The 20,536-nt window shown below is 39.5% G+C and overlaps 1 protein-coding gene across 17 annotated transcripts in view; it reads right to left on the bottom strand.

The window, feature by feature from the left end:
- Nucleotides 1–20,536, bottom strand: part of LOC109702713 (leucine-rich repeats and immunoglobulin-like domains protein 2) — a 176,055-nt gene that overhangs the window by 139,413 nt on the left and 16,106 nt on the right. For 4 of the 17 annotated variants that reach the window (XR_012439920.1, XR_012439919.1, XR_012439918.1 and 1 more), the window contains one exon: nucleotides 16,460–17,483. The exons of 9 other annotated variants lie outside the window; for them this stretch is intronic. Coding sequence is in view for 1 of the 8 variants with exons in the window: in XM_074050726.1 (XP_073906827.1) it covers nucleotides 592–667 (76 nt within the window). In the remaining 7 variants the exon portion in view is untranslated. Of the gene's footprint in view, nucleotides 1–591; nucleotides 698–856; nucleotides 1,073–16,459; nucleotides 17,484–18,110; nucleotides 19,684–20,536 lie in introns of those variants that run through there. 4 more of the 17 variants (XR_012439925.1, XR_012439923.1, XM_074050726.1 and 1 more) reach the window with 3 other exon arrangements.

The raw sequence follows: 20,536 nt of genomic DNA on the forward strand, positions 1-20,536 counted from the left end.
ATGTTTAGAAAATTTTATGTTTTTTAAAAAAACCTCTTTTTAAAAAAAACACAGAAGCAAGACACAAGTATAACTTTTGGTTGCACAAAGAATAAAATATAGGTAATTAATTATTAGGAAATAGAAGTTTTCTGCAGGCACAGGAAGAACAATATTAATTTAAAGAACAATCCCACATAGCTAGTCTAAGAGAATAATATTAATTGCTGGACCCAGAAATGTACTGAATACTGTGTGAACATGGTAGTAATAAATTTCATAGGTTTCAGAGCAGAATTACACTTTTGGAAAGAAAACTGAGAATTTAAAAAGATTTCTTTAAAAGCAGAAACTGCAGTGGAAGTAGCCCATTGCCTAGAGCAGTGGAATCAACCCTCAACCACAGATCAATCAGGACAGTAAGTGAGGGGGTAAACTAGCTAATCTAAAAATTCCACCCATTCTACATACCACAACCCAAAAGACAATGCCAGTAAGAGTCCCCTGCAAATACCAGATATAGCCTGCTTTTCTTGGTCAAGTGATTCAAAAACTGAACATGAAAACCCTCTAATGTGAAAAAAACAAACATCGAGAAGCATACTTCCTTACCATTTACAGTCAACTTGGCTTTCTGAGAATAATGCAAACCAAAGTGATTAAACAAAACACTGGTATTTTCCTTCATCTGTGAAATTCACATTGAAAAGATGGAGGAAAAATAGTTTCTGCTGGGTATTGAGGGGGGGAGCGGGAGGGGGCGGAGTGGGTGGTAAGGGAGGGGGTGGGGGCAGGGGGGAGAAATGAACCAAGCCTTGTATGCACATATGAATAATAAAAGAAAAATGAAAAAAAAAAAAAGAAAAGATGGAGGATACTAGTATATTCCAGAGCTTGCTGCTAAAACTTGCTGCTGAAAATGAACCAAATTCTCAACATCCACATCACACAGGATTTCACTGTCTTTTTGCCACAGAGTGGCCATGGCTGAATCACTGCTGCTCACCACCAGTGCACATGAGAATCACATTAATTTCTCTTAGAGCAACCGAGGTTTCAGGATGTGCCCTTATCTGTGGCTTTAGAAAATCACCTGAGGGAGGAAAATGCAGCAGGAGTCAAGTCAGTTATCTATTTTTGCTTTAGATTCAATTTTAAAACAAATCCTATAAAGCACTGAGTCTGTTTACACAGTGGTATATTAAGGGTGAAGGAGACTGTATAGCTAGAGACCCAGCCTCTTGATTAAAGATGGGGAAAATGAAGTCCATAAGAGTCAAGTGGATTGCTCGAAGACACTATGTCAGTGGCAGACCTAGGATCCAGCATTCTTTCCACTGTTCCTTGTATGCTTAGAATGCATTTCTTAAGCATTACCAGTTAGTGGGGGGAACAGAGAAATCTTGTATTAGAATTTCAAGACAAGTGCTAATTCTACTATCCCTTGTTTGTATGTACATATACATGTATGACATAAAACAAAATATACATAATAACCATTATACTTTTGTGACAGTATATAAAATGGAGATAGGAACTTAATCCATTTCATAGAAAATACCTATTAACAAATACATTACTTCAAAGTACTTTATTCATAGCTTTCAACATTAAACTAATGGAAAATTCCAAATCTGTCAAGTGTACAACTGAAGATTGGGTTAGGAATAGCCAATAAACTGTATACTCATAAATGATGTAATTGGACTGATTCAGGGAAGCTAGAACAGAAATTCATAACTAGTATCTTCCCTGGATAACACTTCATTCTGTCATAAACATGGTGAGTGGAACTCTGGAATTATCACAACGAAACTCCCGTGTACTATTAATTATGCTAATAAAAGTAGTAAAAATTTATTTTTTAAAAAAGTGGTCAGTAGGGGCTGGTGGAATGGCTCAAGTGGTAGAGTGCCTGCCTAGTAAGAGTGATGCCCTGTATTGAGTTCAAACCCCAGTACCACTAAAAAAGAAAAAAAATCAGTAGTAAATGGAAAAGGAAGATAAAACATATAGTATGAATGTAATTAAAACCAAATTATGTCAAAATGGAACAAATACAAGCCCAATTTAGTCTTTTTTCCTTCAGACACTTTAATGTATATATTATTACATGCTTACGATCAAAATACAAATATAAGTTGGCAGGCCAATTCGTTCAATTATAGGAAATACTTCCCATTTATATCAGCGTACAGAATTTAATCTTTCAATCTCGGTGACGAAAGTCATTGGGATTTTGATGGGAATTGCATTAAACAGGTAGATTGCTTTCAGTAGTATAGCCATTTTTACTATGTTGATTCTACCGATCCATGAGCACAGGGGATCTTTCCATCTTCTGTAGTCTTCCTTGCTTTCTTTCTTCAGGAGTTTGTAATTTTCCTTTTAGAGGTCATTCACATCGTTTGTTAAATTTACTCCTAGGTATTTGATTCTTTTTGAGGCTATTGTGAATGGAATTGTTTCCATATATTCCTTCACAGTTTGTTCATTGTTGGTGTATAGAAAAGCTAATGATTTTTGTAGGCTGATTTTGTATCCTGCCACCTTACTGTAGCTGTTTATGGTGTCTAAGAGTCTTTGGGTAGAGTTTTTTGAGTCTTTAAGGTACAGGATCATATCATCTGCAAATAAGGATATTTTGACAGCTTCTTTACCTATTTCTATTTCTTTTATTTCTTCTTCTTACCTAATTGCTCTGGCTAGAAATTCCAGTACTATGTTGAATAGGAGTGGAGATAGTGGGCATCCTTGTCTAGTTCCTGATTTTAGGGGGAATGGTTTCAGTTTTTCACCATTAAGTATGATGCTGGCTGCAGGTTTGTCATATATAGCCTTTACAATTTTGAGGTACATTCCTTCTATTCCTAGTTTTCTTAGCGCTTTTATCATGAAGTGGTGTTGGATCTTGTCGAAGGCTTTTTCTGCATCTATTGAGATGATCAAGTGGTTTTTGTCTTTGCTTCTATTGATGTGCTGTATTACATTTATAGATTTGCATATGTTGAACCACCCCTACATCCCTGAGATGAAGCCAACTTGGTAGTGGTGAATGATCTTTCTGATGTGTGGTTGGATTCAGTTTGCCATTATTTTATTGAGGATTTTTGCATTGATGTTCATTAGGGAAATTAGCCTGTAGGTCTCCTTTCTGGAGGTGTCTTTGTCTGGTTTGGGATGAGAGTAATATTGGCTTCATAAAATGAGTTAGGCAGTGTTCCTTCCCACTCTATTTCATGGAACAGTTTAAGGAGAGTTGGTATTAGTTCTTTAAATGTCTGATATAATTCAGCAGTGAATCCATCAGGTTCTGGACTTTTCTTTTTTGGGAGGCTCTTGATGGCAGCTTCAATTTCTTTTTGTGTTATAGATCTATTCAGGTGATTAATATCATCTTGGTTCAGTTTTGGGTGGCAGTAAGTTTCTAGAAATCTGTCCATTTCTTTGAGATTTTCAAATTACAGTACAGGCTCTCAAAGTAGTCTCTGATGATTAGCTTGATTTCTGTGGTGTTTGTTATCTCTCCTTTTGAATTTCTGATTTTACTGATTTGGGTTTTTACTCTCCTCATTTTAGTCAGGTTTGCCAGGGGTCTGTCAATCTTGTTTATTTTTTCAAAGAACCAGCTTTTTGTTTCATTGATTCTTTGTATGGATTTTTGTTTGTTTGTTTCTATTTCATTGATTTCAGCCCTTATCTTAATTATTTCTTTCCTTCTGCTTGTTTTGGGGTTTGTTTGTTCTTGTTTCTTAGGAGTTTCAGCTCTAGTGTTAGGTCATTGATTTGAGATCTTCTGTCCTTTTGATATATGCACTTATGGCTATAAACTTTCTTCTTAGGACTGCTTTTGCTGTGTCCCATAGGTTCCAGTAGGTCATGTTTTCATTTTCATTAACTTCCAGGAACCTTTTAATTTCCTCTTGTATTTAATCAGTGACCCATTCATCATTGAGTCATGTGTTGTTCAGCTTTCAATTGTTTGCATGTTTTTTACTGCTGTTTTTGTTGTTGACTTCTAGTTTAATGTATTGTGGTCAGACAGAATGCATGGGATTATTTCTATTTTCTTGTATTTGCTGAGGCTTGCTCTGTGTCCTAAGATATGATCAATTTTGTAAAAGGTTCCACGGGCTGCTGAGAAGAATGTATATTGTGCAGAAGTTGGAATGAAATATTCTGTAGACATCAGCTAGGTCCATTTGATCAATGGTGTGATTTAGATCTAGGATTTCTTTATTGATTTTTTGTTTTGATGACCTATCTATTGGTAATAGGGGGGTATTAAAGTCTCCCACTACCAATATTTTGGAGTTTATATATGTTTTTTAGGTTCTTCAGAGTATGTTTGATGAAATTGGGTGCATTGATGTTGGGTGCATATAGGTTGATAATTGTTATTTCATTTTTATGTATTTTCCCTTTTATTAGTATGGAGTGTCCTTCCTTATCTCATTTGATCAATGTAGGTTTGAAGTCTACTTTGTCCAAGATAAGGATTGCTACCCCTGCCTGTTTTGAGGGACCATTGGCTTGGTAAATCTTCTTCCAGACTTTCACTCTCAGCCAGTGCTTATTTCTGTCAATGAGATGGGTCTCCTGTAGGCAGTAGACTGTTGGATCTTCCTTTTTAATCCAGTTTGCCAATTGGTGTCTTTTGATGGGGGAATTTAGTCCATTAACATTCAGTGTTAATACTGATAAATATGTGGTGATCCCTGTCATGTAGTTGTCTTTATTAAGGGTTTGATTGTGTGTAGCTGAATCAGTGTTACTCTTTGCTTTCTTGCCTTTTCTTCTCCTGTGGTTTGGTATTGCCTGCCCTTTCATGGTTTTGTTTCTTTTCATTTTCTGTGTGCAGAATTACTTGGAGAATCTTTTGTAGTGGTAGCTTTGTGGTCATATATTGTTTTAGTTTCTGCTTATCATGGAAGACTTTTATTGTTCTGTCTATTTTGAATGATAGTTTTGCCGGGTAGAGTATCCTAGGGTTGTAGTTATTTTCACTCAGTGCTTGGAAGACCTCACTCCATGCTCTTCTTGCTTTTAATGTTTCGGTTGAGAAGTCTGCTGTGATTTTGATGGGTTTGCCTTTGTATGTTGTTTGTTTTTCTCTTTTACAGCCTTCAATATTCTTTCTCTAGTTTCTGTACTTGCTGTTTTAATGATAATATGTCGTGGGTTCATTCTATTTTGGTCAGGTCTGTTCAGTGTTCTGGAGGCTGCCTTTACCTGAATGGGCATAGTTTTCTACAGATTTGGGAAATTTTCTGTTATTATTTTGTTGACTATGTTATGCATTCCTTTTGCTTGCACCTATTCTCCTTCTTCAATGCCCATGATTCTCAGGTTTGGACTTTTGATGGAGTCAGTGAGCTCCTGCATTTTCTTTTCACAGGTCTTGAGTTGTTTAACTAATAGTTCTTCAGTTTTTCCTTTAATTGCCATTTCATCTTCAAGTTCTGATATTCTGTCTTCAGTTTGTTCTATTCTGCTGGAATGGCCCTCCATTTTGTTTTGTATTTCTGTTTCTTCTTTTTTCTGAGTTTTTCCATATCATGGGTTACTTCCTCTTTAATATTGTCAATTTTTGGCCTTAATTCATTTATCTCTCTGTTTGTGGTAGTCTCAGTTTCAGTTTGCCATTTATTTAGGGCTTCTATGATTTCATTTATTTGTTTTGTGTTTTCTCATATTCTTTATTTTTGTCCTCTTGGAATTTCTTGAGTGCCTCCTGTATGTTTTGGTTGACCATGTCTAGTAACATCTCTATGAACTTCTCATTAATTACTTGTAGGATTTCTTCTCTCAGATTGTTTTTGTGGGCTTCGTTGGTTTCCTTGGTACAGTTTATCTTTGTTTTGTTGGAGTCTGGGTCTGGGTATCTGTTTTCTTCATTTCACTCTAAATCCTGTAGTCCTTTATTTTTTGGGAGGGGAATGGTTTCCTTCTCTTTTTTTTTCTTCTCATATTTCCACTAGGTAGCATTTCTGTCCCTGAACTATGTGTAATTTAGTATTAGCTGGATTACAGTATTGGTACTAACAAAACCAAGAAAGAAGGATAAAAAAGGGAGAGAGATGGAAAGATAAAAGGAATAGAGTAGTGAGGAAAAGAGAAAAAAAAGGTAGAGGTGGTGGATGGTCAAACAGCAAATCCCTTAAAAGAAGGGAAAAAAATTAAAATAAAAATTTAAAAAAAAAGAAATCACCAATTCTGGTATAGTAGAATTGCAGTCTTAGTTGTTCTGATGCTAGTTCTTTAGCATCCGGACTTGTCTGTGTTTGTCTCTTAGGTTGGTTTGGAGCCTTCCTGTGGTAAGTGGATGGTGGGTGGGGTCCCATGGGCCTTCGGGTGGAGGCCTTTAGCTGAGGTGAAGTAGCGGGCCTTTGGAGCATGGGCTTGGCATGCCTGAAGGGCACAGGCTGGCATAGTGAAGATCCTGCATGTCTATGGATCCCTGGCTTGACAGGCTTGGGGAGCACAGTCCAGCAGAATGGAGATTGTGGGTGTGTGGGTCCCCGGCTTGGCAGGCCTTAGGGGCACAGGCTTGCAGAGTGAATATTGTGCAGGGCTGTGTGGGCCTTGAGGGGTGTGAATGGAGATCAGCAGAATGGAGATCACCGCGGGTTTGTATTTCCAGCATGGCAGACCTTGGAGGCATGTACCGGCAGAGCAGAGATCTTGTAGGACTGTTCAAGCCTTGAAGGTGTGGCAGGCAAAGCAGAGATCATGCAGGGCTTGGGGCAAGGTCTAGCGAAATGGAGCTCCTGCAGTGCTGTGCCGGCCTTGGGGGCATGGCCCAGCCAAATAGAAATCATGCCTGTTTGTATCTCCAGTGCATCTGGCCTTGGGGCATGACCCAGCAGAGATCTTGCAGGGCTGTGCAGGCCTTGGGGGTGTGGCTGGCAAAGCAGAGATTGTGCAGGGCTGGAGGGCATAGCCCAGTGAAACGGAGCTCCTGCATGGCTGTGCAAGGCTTGGGGATGTGGCTGGCAAAGCAGACACGTGCAGGGTTGCGGGGCACAGCCCAGTGAAATGGAGCTCCTGCAGGGCTGTGCAGGTCTTGGGGGTCAGAGGTTTGGAAGATGGCTGTTTAAGGCCAGCCTAGGCAAAGAGTTTGGAGACTCCATCACAGCCACTGGGTAGATGTGGTGGCAAGCCTATTAACCCAGATACAAGAAGAAGTAAAATAGGAGGATGGAGGGCTACACCAGACTTAAAAAAAAATAAGACCCTATTTCAAAAATAACCAGTGCAAACAGTTTAATGGAGTGGCTCAAGTGTTAGAGCCCTTGCCTAGAAAGTGTGAAGCCAAGTTCAACCCACAGTACCAGCAAAAAAATAAAAAAGTTAAAAGAATATAAATAAGAGGTCACAGAGGGACAGAGGCCAGTGAATAAATGAGATCTGAAATGGACAGATGGAGTTGAAAGCCAATGGCTTATGTCAATAATCCCACCTACTCAGGAGTCAGAGATCAGGAGGATCAAAATTTGTAGCCAGCCCAGGCAAATAGTTCTGGAGACCCTATCTCAAAAAAACCCATCACAAAAAGAGCTGGTGGAGTGGCTCAAGGAGTAGGCCCTGAGTTCAAACCCCAGTACCACAAAAAAATGAAAATAAAAAAATAGAATTATGGTCCAACACCACCTCCTTTTCTGAGTATTTATGTACTGGACATACAGGTAAAGGTATAAAGCACTTTCCAGGGTAAAAAGTTAATTAGTTAGGACTGTTCTCCAACATTAACTTATTAAAGTCATAATCTAAATACTGTGTTTGAATTCCAACTTCATGAGAAAGATGCCAATACTAAGATAGCCCACCAAAGGTTTTGGCAACCTATACCACAAGATTTAATGTTTCAGAATGACTCAATGACAGCACTTCTAAGAAATTATGTATTTACTCACATAATTATGAAAAGACATCTACCACAAAATTATACTATTCCTAAAATCTTAAAACAAAACTGTATGGTTATCAAAAGTTCCATACAATGGAATTCTCTGTGGTCAGTAAAAAGAGTAATATACATACAAAAAAGTAAATAGTATTGTGTGCTTTCAAATGGAAAAGATACAAGAAACAACAGTGAGTTTTCCTTAGTTGTGGGGAGTGGATTATGAGAAGCCTATAAGAATTTGACATAAGCACAGTTGTACTCAATGATCTACAGGCTGAATTTGCCACGACCTGAGCTGCAGAAGAGAGCGAGAAGGCAAAATGCAGCACAGGTGCTTTTCCTAAGTTGTTTATGTGCAGAGAAGTAGGAAAGCAGGTTTTTCTTGTCACACTGTCATTCCCCTCCCTGAGAACTGTTGCTCCACCTCCTTGTTTACTACTGGATATAAAAGACTCACTGAAGGAGGATGTGAGCTTTTTTGATGGCGGATGTATTGAAGGTGTTTTGATGGGAATTTCTGATTGGCTGCTGCTGCTACTGGCTGTGTGTCTCCACCAGAGCAGCTTTCTGCACCAAGAACTCTATACGTAGGCTTTAGAAAAGCTATGCTAAAGAAAATCTAAAGAGAACATGGGAAAGTACAAGTCTAAGGATCAAGACTTTAAGTGTTTCACTAATGTAGGTTTTAGACCTGGTTAAAACTGTTTGTCTGCAAGACTGAGGGCCAAGACTTTAAAGAGAGATTAAAAGAGAACATGGAACAGTGCAAGTGTGAGGGCCAAGACTTTAAGAGAGATTAAAGAAGACATGGGACAGTGCGAGTCTAAGGAAAGAGACTTTAAAGAATAGAAAAGAAGCAAAGTTTTAAAAAGACTTTAGAAGTAAGACCTTAAAGAGTAGAAAAGAAAACAATAGGAGAAAAGAAGCAATGAGGCTGTTGTGCATCTCCATCCAAGTGCCCAGCACACCTAATCCCAACTTTCTGCACGTGTGTCTTCTATCCTTGTCCTTTCTGCATCTCCAGTCACCCCCAGTTAGGTCAGGAGGAACCAAGTGTGCAAAAAAGTGCTCTACACTTAGATTGACAAAAGGACCTGTGGCTCTTCCACCTTAAAAGCCTTTGAATGATTTTTACTAAGTTTACAATGGGAAAGCATTGAGCACTTAAAAATAAAATCACCATTAAATAACCTACCTTCCCTGAATGTGTTGAGAAATAAGATTTTCACTGTTCTTTTCTGAGATTAGAATTCTTCCTATGGGGCTCTGGGTAGAGCACATTGGTAAAGGACTTGCACCAAAAAAAAAAAAAAATCATCCTACACAATGAGTCCAGAATATTGCCATAAATTGACCAATCCAGGGGAATGATGACATTGGACAAACAAAAAGAAAGCCTCAGGAATGTCATGGTCTCTTGTCTTCCTAATCAGTAATACATCTGAGAAAGACAATGGAAGATGTTAGACTTCATTTTTAGACTGATTTTATGAAACAGTAAATTCCACTTTCTTTTGGTTTTCCTTCTTTTTTTCTTTCTTTTTAACTTTTTTGTTTTGATTTTAGACACAAGGTCTCACTAGGTAACCCAGGCAGGCCTGGAACTCACAGTCCTCCTGCCTCAGCATCCTGAGTGCTGGCACTGCAGACTTGCATCACCAGGTCCAGCTCTAAATTCCACCTTACAATCCAGTGACTGGCCTGAAATTTCAAGTTAACACAGTGGTTATCTAGTGAACAGTACAAAATCATGGAGTGTTACTCTCTTCCATGTTTTTAGTATCTACCTCACTTTCTCTTTTACAGTAAAATAGGTCAGGTGTGGTAGTACAGCCTGTAATCCTAGCATTCAAGATGTTGAGGCAAGAGAATCATGAGTTCAAGGCCAATCTGGACTCACAACAAGACTTTCTCTCTCTCAAACAGAAAAATAGTAAGTTAGAAAATAGTGGAACAAATGTCATTGCTTATACATGGTAATGCATAGAAAGTTACAAAATTCTGCAACATCATTAGTGACCAGTTGGGTTCACATCTTAGCAAGGACTACTTATAATTGTTAAGTGTCAAGTTTTCTAGGGCTAGGTGGACATTAAACAACTCATCACTTGCAGTGTAGGTAGAGAAGGCCTAAGCATCACATGGGTTTCTCACTATGAAAGTAACCCCTTGTCCCTCACAGCTATTCTAACTGGACCCAAGTCAACTGCCTCCTCAAACAAGCACACTTATGCTCAGGGTTAGCTGTGCTTTTCCTGCTGGGACCTGCCACGATTCTGATCACATAAGCAAGCTGTCACAGTCATTTTGAAACACATACAAAATAAAGCCCCAAAATGTGTAAAAGAAACTCCAAATTACACAGCATTTAGTTACAAATTTACTTATTCCACACTTCACTACTGTTGCTCTGTTTTTAGTTCAACTTTAAACCTGCTAATCACCCCCTAGTTATTCTGGCAGTTGTTCTTTATTCATAACATAATTCTAGTCTCACTTTTTAGGAAAGGTGGGGGAAGGGCAATAGAAGCAAAAGACAAATACCTTGAGAAAGGAAAAGGTTACATTAACTTTTCCATTCTCCTGGCTTTTGTCCCAAACTTGAAATTAATAATTTGGATGGAGTGAGTTAGTGAAATTTCTTTTATTTTTAATTTGTATCAACTGAAAGCCCTAACATTTTTCATGACTGGAATATCATAGAAGTGAGTTGAGTTATTTTCTTTGGTATAGAGAAGAAACACATTCAAAGTACTTCTTAAAACATTGCTAAGCTAGTATGATGTGATCTTTTCTCCCCTGGTTAAGTTTCAGGTTTTCATTAGGCCAGCAGGACATTTCAAGGAATAAAGCATATAAAATGTTATGGGTTGAAGATGAGGGAAATGTATTTTTCATGAATTTGGAAACCACACAATTATCTTAATATAAAATGTTTAATTACTCATGTTTTGATTACACATCCTGTATAATTGAAAATGCAAAATATTTTTAATAAAATGAAACATAATTAGGACACTAATCTCTATTAAAAATGTATTCTCCAAACTATAAAGGAATTTTAATAATTTAAGAAAAACACAGACCTCCTAAAGTAAATTTCAAGAAGCAACAACACTGGGGAAGGGCTGTAGCTCCTGGTAGAGCACTTGCCTGCATGCACAAGGTCCTGCTTCCAACCCTAGAACCACACAACTGCTCTGGCTCAGTGGTTCTTCACCACAGATGCACATTAGCATCACCAGGGAGGATTCTGAAATAGAGGTTGAGCATCCCTAACCTGGAAATCCAAAGTGCTCCAAATTCCAAAACTTTTGAGCACTGACATAATGCCACAGTGGAAATTTCCACATTTAAGCTCACATAATTAAGTCACAATTAGAATACAGATCCACTAGACTAGAACCAAAGACAAAACAAAACTACAAGGCCAGGCACGGTACTGCATCCCTGTAACCCCAGCAGGACCACGTCTCCAAGGGGGAAGGGAGCACACTGAAAACACTGTGTAAAGTTACCTTCAGGCTGCAAGGTATATGTGAAATGTAAATGAATTTCTTGTTTACTTTTCAGTTTCATCTCCAAGTTATCTCATTGTCTATATGCAAATATCCCAAAATCTGAAACACTTCTGATGCCAAGCATATTGAATAAGGAAATACTCAACTTGTATTAATGTTAGGGTCACAACTCATAGTAATCAAATCAGATCCACTGAGGGGGGGTGAGAACCAACAACTGAATTTTGTAAAATCTCTCCCAGCTCCTTAATGAGCTCTTTAAAGGGTTGAGAATCACTGCACTAGTTCAGAAACCTACCTAACATGCCAGTCTCACAGACAGAGGACACTCTGTTGAGATTTTTTTTCTTGCCAGGCACCAGTGGTTCACATCTGTAATCCTAGCTACTTGGGAGGAAGAGATGGGGAAGACAAATAGTTTGAGAGAGCCCATCTCCAAAATAATGAGAGCAAAATGGACTGGAAGTGTGGCTCCAGTAGTAGAACACCTACTTTGCAAGCCCAAAGCCCTGTGTTCAAACCCCAACCCCACAAAAAGAGAAAAAATGAATTTTAAACTTAATGGAATCTATTTAGGTAGTACTTGGGATTGAACTCAGGGCCTTGCACTTGCTAGGCAAGTGCTCAACCACTTGAGCCATGGTTTTAGTCCTTTTTTTTCTTTTTTTAAACTTCAACCAGGCTAGCCTTGGGTCATGATCGTCCTACTTTAACCTCCCAAGTAGCTGGGATCGCTGGCATACACCACCACACCTACCAAATTTACTGGATTGTACAAGACCCTGAAATCACCTCCTATCCATATGACCCTTCTAAATCTAAGAATGTTTTCCAAACAATATTTCAATATTTACCAATATCACTACAGATGTAGAAAGGACACTATAGTTTATTTGTCCCTTTGGGAAACTGTGATGGTTAATTTTGATTGTCAATTCAATTCAATGGGATTGAGAAGCAAGGACGAAATTAGTAAAATACACCTCTGGATGTGTCTATGAGGGCATTTCCAGTGAGGGTTACCTAAGGGGGTAAGACTCACCCTGAACATGGGCAGCACCATTCTGTTGAGTAGGGGCCTGGATGGAATAAAAGGAGGGAAAGAGAAAGACAAAACATACGCATTCTCATTCATTCTTATTCTCTTCTCTCCTCTCTCCTCTCTCTCTCTCTCTCTCTCTCTCTGTGTGTGTGTGTGTCTCTCTCCTTCCAGTTGCCATGATGTAAGTTACTCTGTTCACCACACTTTCTTGCAGAAATGGACTGAAACCATGAGCAACATAAATCCTTTCTCCCTTAAGTTGCTCTGTCAGATATTTTGACACAGCAACAAAAAGTCTAACACAAAATCAAACAAGAAATACAGCAAAGCTAAGCAGTTTTTGCTTGACGTCACACAAGCAAAGTCAGTGGAAGGGAGCTCAGCACCTTTGAAGAGCACAGTCTGAATCAACATGTTAACAGAGAAAACATTCTGCCAATGTCACTGACACAGTGACAGGTTAAAACTCAAGTCACACATGAGTGGAAACACTTCCCTAGAGTTATTCGACACATTAATGTCCTCTGTATGCTTCAGAACTAACCTGTTCACTACTATGGGAAAGGAACAAATGGAAACAAATATTAAACAGTTACTAAAATGAGAATAGAAGAGAGTAAAAAACTATAGGTAACTAAATATATATGCAACCCAATCAAATTAATCTTCTATAACAATGGTTCCCAAATCCATGATGAAATTTTTAGCAGTCAATAGTGAAAGGAAAATAGTAATGGTAAGATTAAAGTTATTTCACAAAGTAAATTTATTCAGTATATAGAATTGTCCTTAATTCTAATAAATACATACTTCTTAGTTTTTGGCACTAACATGAAAGAAACATGACAACAAATGAGAGGGATTCTAACACACTTACTTGAAAACAAGAAGTTAACTAATGCCAGGCATGGTGGTGCATGCCTATAATCTCAGCACTCAGGAGGCTAATGCAAGGGCTCAAGCGGTAGAGTGCCTGTCTAAGAATCCAATGCAAGAATACCTGGAGTTGGAGGAGAGTCTGGGAATCAAAGCAAGACACTGTCTCCAAAAACAAATGACTAACAAAACAAAACAAAAAAAACAGACAGGAAGACAGAGAGGAGCTGCAGACAAAGACAGAACACATCCCCAGCAATATGCTTCAGTAACCTGCTTCTTCCAACTATTTGCTACATCCCCAAGATTCTAGACTTTCAAAATGGGGCTGCCAGCTGGGGACTAAGAGTTCAATGCATGAGCCTGTCAGGGACATTTCATATTCAAACCTTAATACCAACTACATGGCATGCTGGAAAAGGAAAAACTAAGAAAACTGTTAGAAGATCAGTGGTTGCCATGGATTCAGGAGAGAAAGGAAAGGTGAACAGGTGAGACACAGAAGATTTTTAGGACAGCAAAAGCATTCTATATGATACTGGAAAAGTATGTGTGAATATAAACTTTCATAAACCCATAAAATACAGAAAAGAAAAAGTAAATTCTACAAGCTGGAACATGGCTCAAGTGGCAGAGTGCCTGCCAAGCAAGCATAAGGTCCTGAGTTCAAATACCATGGAAAAAGAAAGGTAAAATTTACACTATGAGCTGTTGATAATTGTAATGTATCAAGATTGACTTATCAACTGTAATAAACATGCCATGTGAATGCAGGATGAAAAAAGGAAGTGAGGAAAAAAGTGAAAATTACAGTTTAAAAAAAAAGCTGACATCTTCCAATACTTTCTGTGTGTGCACATGGAATTAAAATAAGGTATAAAGAGCTTGTACCTAGAGAATCCAGTTAAGTTTTGAAAAAACAAATATCTTAAGAGAGTTTCTCATGTAGAATAGCAAAAAGTCTCTAAATAGGTTTCAGAAAAACAGGATTGGGCCCAGGGTGTAGCTCTCCCTGGTAGAGTAGCTGCCTCACATGCAAAGAAGCCCTGTGTTCCAATCCCCTCCTCTGGAAGGGGGGAGAGGAAAGATTAAAAATTTTGTGCACAGTCATTTTGATAAGCATCACAAGTTTAAGCATTTGAGGTTGATTATTCAGAATATTGTATGTGTCTTTAAAATCCAGAATTATATAAAGGAATACAAGTGTACTTGGTAGTTTTATAGCTGATAGAAATTGCTGAAGAATGTTTCATGTGTCAATAAAATAGCACTATACTTTGTTTTAATATTCTAAGAGTTTTTCTGCTTTTTTTCTTTCTTTTTTTGTGGTAAAGAGTCTACCACTTGAGCTATGCCTCTAGCTCTCTAAAATATTTCACTTCAATGGAAAATGTTAATTTCATTACAGGACATCTAGGTGGTGGTGCACAGCTGTAATCCCAGCTCTCCTGAGGCTGAGGCAGGAGGATGGTGAGTTGGATGCCAACCTGGTTACATAGCAAGATCCTGTATCAAAATCAAAACAAATTTCTGAATGTCACTTGGCCTTAGGGAATATGTCTTCATTAAACAAATAATCAAATTTAGACATAAATACATCTTACCTAAAATTATTTCTAATTACCGTTGTGTACCAAGTGAGGATTGTTTACGTTTTCCAGTACTGAACATACAACCCAAGAACGCTCACATTTTGACAAGCACTCTACCACTAAGATACATCCCCAGCCCCAATGGGGGGATCTTAAAAAGTAGGCCACATTTATTTCTCTTCCTTTTTTCTTTCTTTCCTTTTTTTTAATGGGTGGCATAGTGGGGATGGCACTTGAGTTTGAACTCAGGGCTTCACACTTGCAATGAAGGTGCTCTACCCCTTGAGCCATGCCTGCAGCACACTTGGTCACATTTATTTCAGTCACAGCTAAATGAAGTCATATTGTGTTTAAACCTATGCGAGACATATTGTCATAATCTGTTCCAAGAATTTCTTAGAAAAAGGGATTTGCTGTGTAACAAAAATGATGTGCTAGGTTTACTTCAGTCTACACTGTGCACTGGCAAGAATTTCAAAATCTAATTTGAGTCAAAAAAACCACAGGTGTCACTGAAAGAACAGAAGCTATATTATGTTGTAATTCTATGTTTGGTGCTACATTTGTTTGATTTTTTCTTTCTTTTTTATTTTGGCAAACTGAGGCTGAACTGGGGCTTTCCACTTGCTAAACAGGCCTCTACCACTTAAGCCACACCCCCAAACCCATTTGGTTAATTTTCTCCATGAATATATGAGGTGGCTTTCTTTCCTATCTATCCTAACCTATATGTAAATAAATTCTTAACTTCTACCAAACAGACTTCCATGTATATTCTATGTGTAATGAAAATCCAAATAGTCTCTGTATTCTAAATTCATCATAATTTATTCTTTTAGTGACGATTATTTTTGGAGACGACTCTGTTAGAAGTCAACTAATAAACATGTTGCTTATTGGTAGCCAAGACCCCATAACTGTGAGTCACACCTACTGTTGTTCCTAATGGCACTATGATAACAGAGACCAATTCACTCTCTAGGTGCCACTACCTAATACAGGCCTGTCAAGATGAAAACCCAGCAGCAGAGACTCCAGGAAAATTCATGCAACTACTATACTTGGTTTTCAATATCAGACAAAGAGGTCTAGTCTAATATTCTAGGTTCCTTACTACAAGGAAATGCACTGAAAACAATTCAGGCATCACGTGATTTTAGAAAAAATACTCCTTCCGTTCTTCATGGTGATGCCTGAATGGCTTCAAGAACTCCAATTTATAGAGATTCTGGGTTAGTAATGGATCTCCCCAGACGTGATCAGGTATCATGAGTCTGTGGACATCGTGTTTATAAGATCACGTGCTTGAGGATCTGAGGCCCGCCCCCCAACCATCCAGAATGTATATCCAGTGCCCAGGACCCTGAGTCCATAATCAAATACCCCTGGCCCAACTCCTCCCCAGCCCGGCAAATCAGATGGCCTGGTCTTCATACAAGTCCCCAGAAGCTCTCTCAGGTTCCCACCGCCCCAAACCAGTTCCCTCCACGCCCTCGGACCAGGCCCCTTCGTGGGTCCCCCGTTGGGCCACTCTACTCACAGGCTGGTGGCGTCGGGGGGCAGCGGTCCCGACAGCGCCCTCCAGCTGGGCGCGGGCAGCTTTCTGCGACTGCAGTCCAGCACAGGGATGCGGCACGAGCAGGGCGCGGGGCAGAGGCCCGCCCGGACTGCGGGCAGCAGGAGGACCGCGTGGGCGAGGAAGAGGAGCCGGGAAAGGGGTCCCGACCCACACCCCAGAAGCTGCTCCTCCCGCGCGCCTAGGGGCACAGGCGCCATTTTCCCCTCAGAGGGACCGGACCCAGAAGAGCCAGCAGCTCGGAAAGGCGGATCGGCAGAGACGTCTGGAGGCTGCGCGACCACCGGAGGCCCTGGCTGCCTTGAAATGAAGTTAAGTGGGGGACACAGTCAAGAGGAGGCGGGGCCAGAGGCCGTCCTGCGCCTTTAGGAGGAGGATGCTAAGGTGTCCTGCGTCTTGGGGGCCCCGCTGCAGTTTTGCCGCCGTGCCTCCGCTGGGGGGCGCAGTGGCTCCTTCAGAGGGAAAGGTGGGGAAGCTCTGAGTCCAAAATCCTCACCATGATTGATGTCTGCAGGAGTAGTGGGAAGGGATCTTTTATCTTCTCTGGGCTTCAAGAATGGGGAATGGCAGAAGGACTGCCTTCCAAGCCTCAGGGCTCGGGTGCTTCCACCCTTAGCCTTGGCCATGGTCGACCTCCAGAGCCAAGCCAGGCCTCCTCTGCCCTCTGCTGCCCGTCTGCAGCGCGTGCTGCTCTGCAAGTGGACAGCAAGTCGCTCTCTCCTCTAGCAAAGCGTATTGCCACTGTGGAGGAACTGTAATTCCTGATGGCAGAGATGCTGTTTATTCATCTGTGCATCCATCATAGGTTGGAACTCAACAAATGCTGGACTCTGAGCCCCACATGTCTCTAAGGAAAATGTTCTTTCCTTGGTTTGGGAAGGTATTGTTTGGTCTGGAGACCTAAGGCAGATGAGTGACTATCTCATTCCCCATGGAGAGCAGTATCATTCCTGCATCCTGAGGAGATGGAGGCCTGCATTCCTGCATCCTAAAGAAGAAATACAGAGTCTGATAGATCTGCCACAGGGCTGAGGAGCAAAATGCTCTCAAGATTGTTTCCTTTTCTCAATAAAGGTGCTAACTATACCAATTCACCTAAGAAAGTCTGTGAAATGCACTGCCAATGAGAACCCCTCCCCAACCCAGAATTAAAACATCCATAAAACCCCAGCCTTCACCTGAGCAGCAAGCTACCAGAGTCAGGGCTCTGCTGCATATCTCTAGCTGTAGCCTTTCCTTTTTCTCTAATAAATCCCACTTTTTATATACTGGCTTTGGCTCATCATTCAGCTGCCTCACTAGCCAATTCCCTGGCCTGTGAAGGCAAGGACCCTCGGCTACCGGGGAGGCTGAGATCAGGAGGATCTCAGTTCAATGCCAGCCCAGGATAATAGTTTGAGCAAAATGGACTGTAGGTGAGGTTCAAATGGCAGAGTGCCTGATTTGCAAGCACCTGCTTTGCAACAAAAGTATGAAGCCATGAGTCCAAACCCCAGTTCCATTAAATAAACAACAAACCATGGGATATGGTTATCTACAGAAAAAAATTCTAAACTATATTCAGGTAATTGATTGGAATTAATTTTTAAAAGTTCAAAAAGTATTTGACAAGATAAAAATTCTAAATTTTATTCTAATAAATGAGCAATTATAAAAGATAGTTTTCATGATGGTATATGCAATAGTGATAAAAACTAAAAGACACCTAAGATAAAAGATGCCTAGAATAACAGACAAATAGTAGAACAGAACCAAAAGTTCAGAATGAGAAAGCACTATGCTCCTGTCATGGCCACTCACCATTCCATCCCCTTTCAGTGGTGTCCTCATGAATGATTGCTATCTCCTAAACATATTTTTTAAAAGGTTCATGTACACACCTATAATAATTGCAGCACTGGGGAGACTGAGGCAGGAGAATTGAGAGTTCTAGGCCAGCTTGGACTACATAGTAAGACCTGTCTAAAAAAAAAAAAAAAAAAACTAGGAGTCTTTTGTTCCATTTTCTGTGTGGGGAACAGGAAATGTTTCTCTGTTTCTTTCTCCCCCCTCTCTCCTTGGTTGTCTGTACTTTATCCTTTTATACTAAAAAAATCCTTGCTAAAAGTTTCAAAAAAAATCTAAAAGATACCTAGATCAAAGACATGCAAGACAAAAAGTATATGGAGAATATTATAAATTACCAAAATGTAAAAGATGTAAATAGTTAGAGATACACTGCACTCTTGGACTGAAGAATCATTATTATAAAGATGTGAAATTCTCTCAGACTGACTTTAATCCCCAAAAAAATCCCAGATATATATGGCATTGCTTAGTGAAAATAACAGCTCTGGGGGTTAAAAGTGTAGAACCTGCTGAACCAGCTATCAAGATATATTTCAAAAGCTACTGTAATTTAAAAGTGTAGGATTGGCTTGGGGAAAGTTATCTAGACCTTAGGTATATATCAGAGACCTGATTAGACTGCTGATTTATGACACAGGTAGAACTTCACAGTGGTGATGAAAGATTAGTCTCACTAAATGAGCTGATCTCATTGGATAGTCATGTAAGAAAAAAGGAAAAGAAACTGAATCTGTCCTCACACCATATATAAAATTCAATCAACACTAAAAAATGATTTACAAAACCATGAGCTTTTGAATCATGAAACTTTTGGAAGAGAATATTGGAGTGTATTTGTTTTCACTTTGGGGTGAAAAAAGATGTCTTAAGATCAAAAAAAGTTATTAATCGCAAAAGAATAACACATTTGAGTACAAAGAATATACTTTCACTAGACATGGTGGCCTATGACTGTAATTCCAGTACTTGAGAGGCAGAGGCAAGAGGATTGTGAGTTTGAGGCCAGCCTGGACTATATAGCAAGACCTTGTCTCAAGTAAAAGAAATTCATTCACAGAAAACACCATTATAAAGAGAGATTTGTGGGTTGGGGAAGTAGCTCAGTGGTAAAGCATGTGAGGTCTTGGGTTCAATCCTCAGCAATGTGAAAGACAGAGAGACAGAGAGAGAGATTTGTAATGTATATAATCAAGAAAGAGTTGCAAAGAGTCCCTATACATCAGTGAGACAAACTTAAATAACATGCACTCAGGAAAAACTACAATAACCAGGGCTAGAACTGCAGCTCAAGTGGTAGAGCACCTGCCTTGCAAGCTTGGCCCTGAGTTCAAGTCCAGTACCTGAAAAAAAGCATATGAAAACATGTTCAAACTCAGTATTAGAGAAAATCATGGGTTTTATTTTATAATAAAAATGTAAATGTCTATTTTTCCACTTTTCTGTTATATTTGACAAGAGGTTGAAATGACAATTCCGTTGTGATAGGATGAAAATGAAAACACAGTCAATGCCATTCCAATAAAAATACTAAGAAACAAGGTGCTGGTGTCTCACTTATAAACCTAGCTACTTGGTAGGCTGAGATTGGGATGATAGCAATTGGAGGCCAGCTAGGGCAAATAACTAATGAGACTCCCCCATTTTCAAAATAATCAGAACACAATGGACTAGAGGAGTGGCTCAAGTAGCAGAGTGCCTGCTTTGCAAGCATGATGAAGCCTGGAATTCAAACACCAGTACCATACACACACACACACACACACACACACACACACACACACACACACACACACATATACACACAAACTAAACAAGGATTTCATGAAACTTGGCCCGGTGATTCTAAAATTATAAAGAAAGAATATTATTTAAAAAAAATAAAAACAAAACTGAAGACCTACCCCTCTAGATAGCAGGACTTATAATAAGAACTTAGTTACTAAGAACATGGAGAAAGGACCTAGGAATTGGCAAATAGTCAAATAGAAAAGAAGAGAACAGAGAGGCCAGAATAGAGTCATGTACACAGGAAACTTATAAGACAAAGGTCACATTACAAGGAAATTAAGAAAGGGGTTGATTAAATATGCCAGGGGTTGGGGGTCTAGCTGAGTGGTAGAGCACTTGCCAAGCATGTGTGAGGCCCTGGGTTCAATTGCTGGCATTACCAAAAAAAAAGGCTGTAACCTGTTA

The sequence above is a fragment of the Castor canadensis genome, chromosome 12, assembly GCF_047511655.1.
Source record: "Castor canadensis chromosome 12, mCasCan1.hap1v2, whole genome shotgun sequence".
NCBI classification, from domain to species: domain Eukaryota; kingdom Metazoa; phylum Chordata; class Mammalia; order Rodentia; family Castoridae; genus Castor; species Castor canadensis.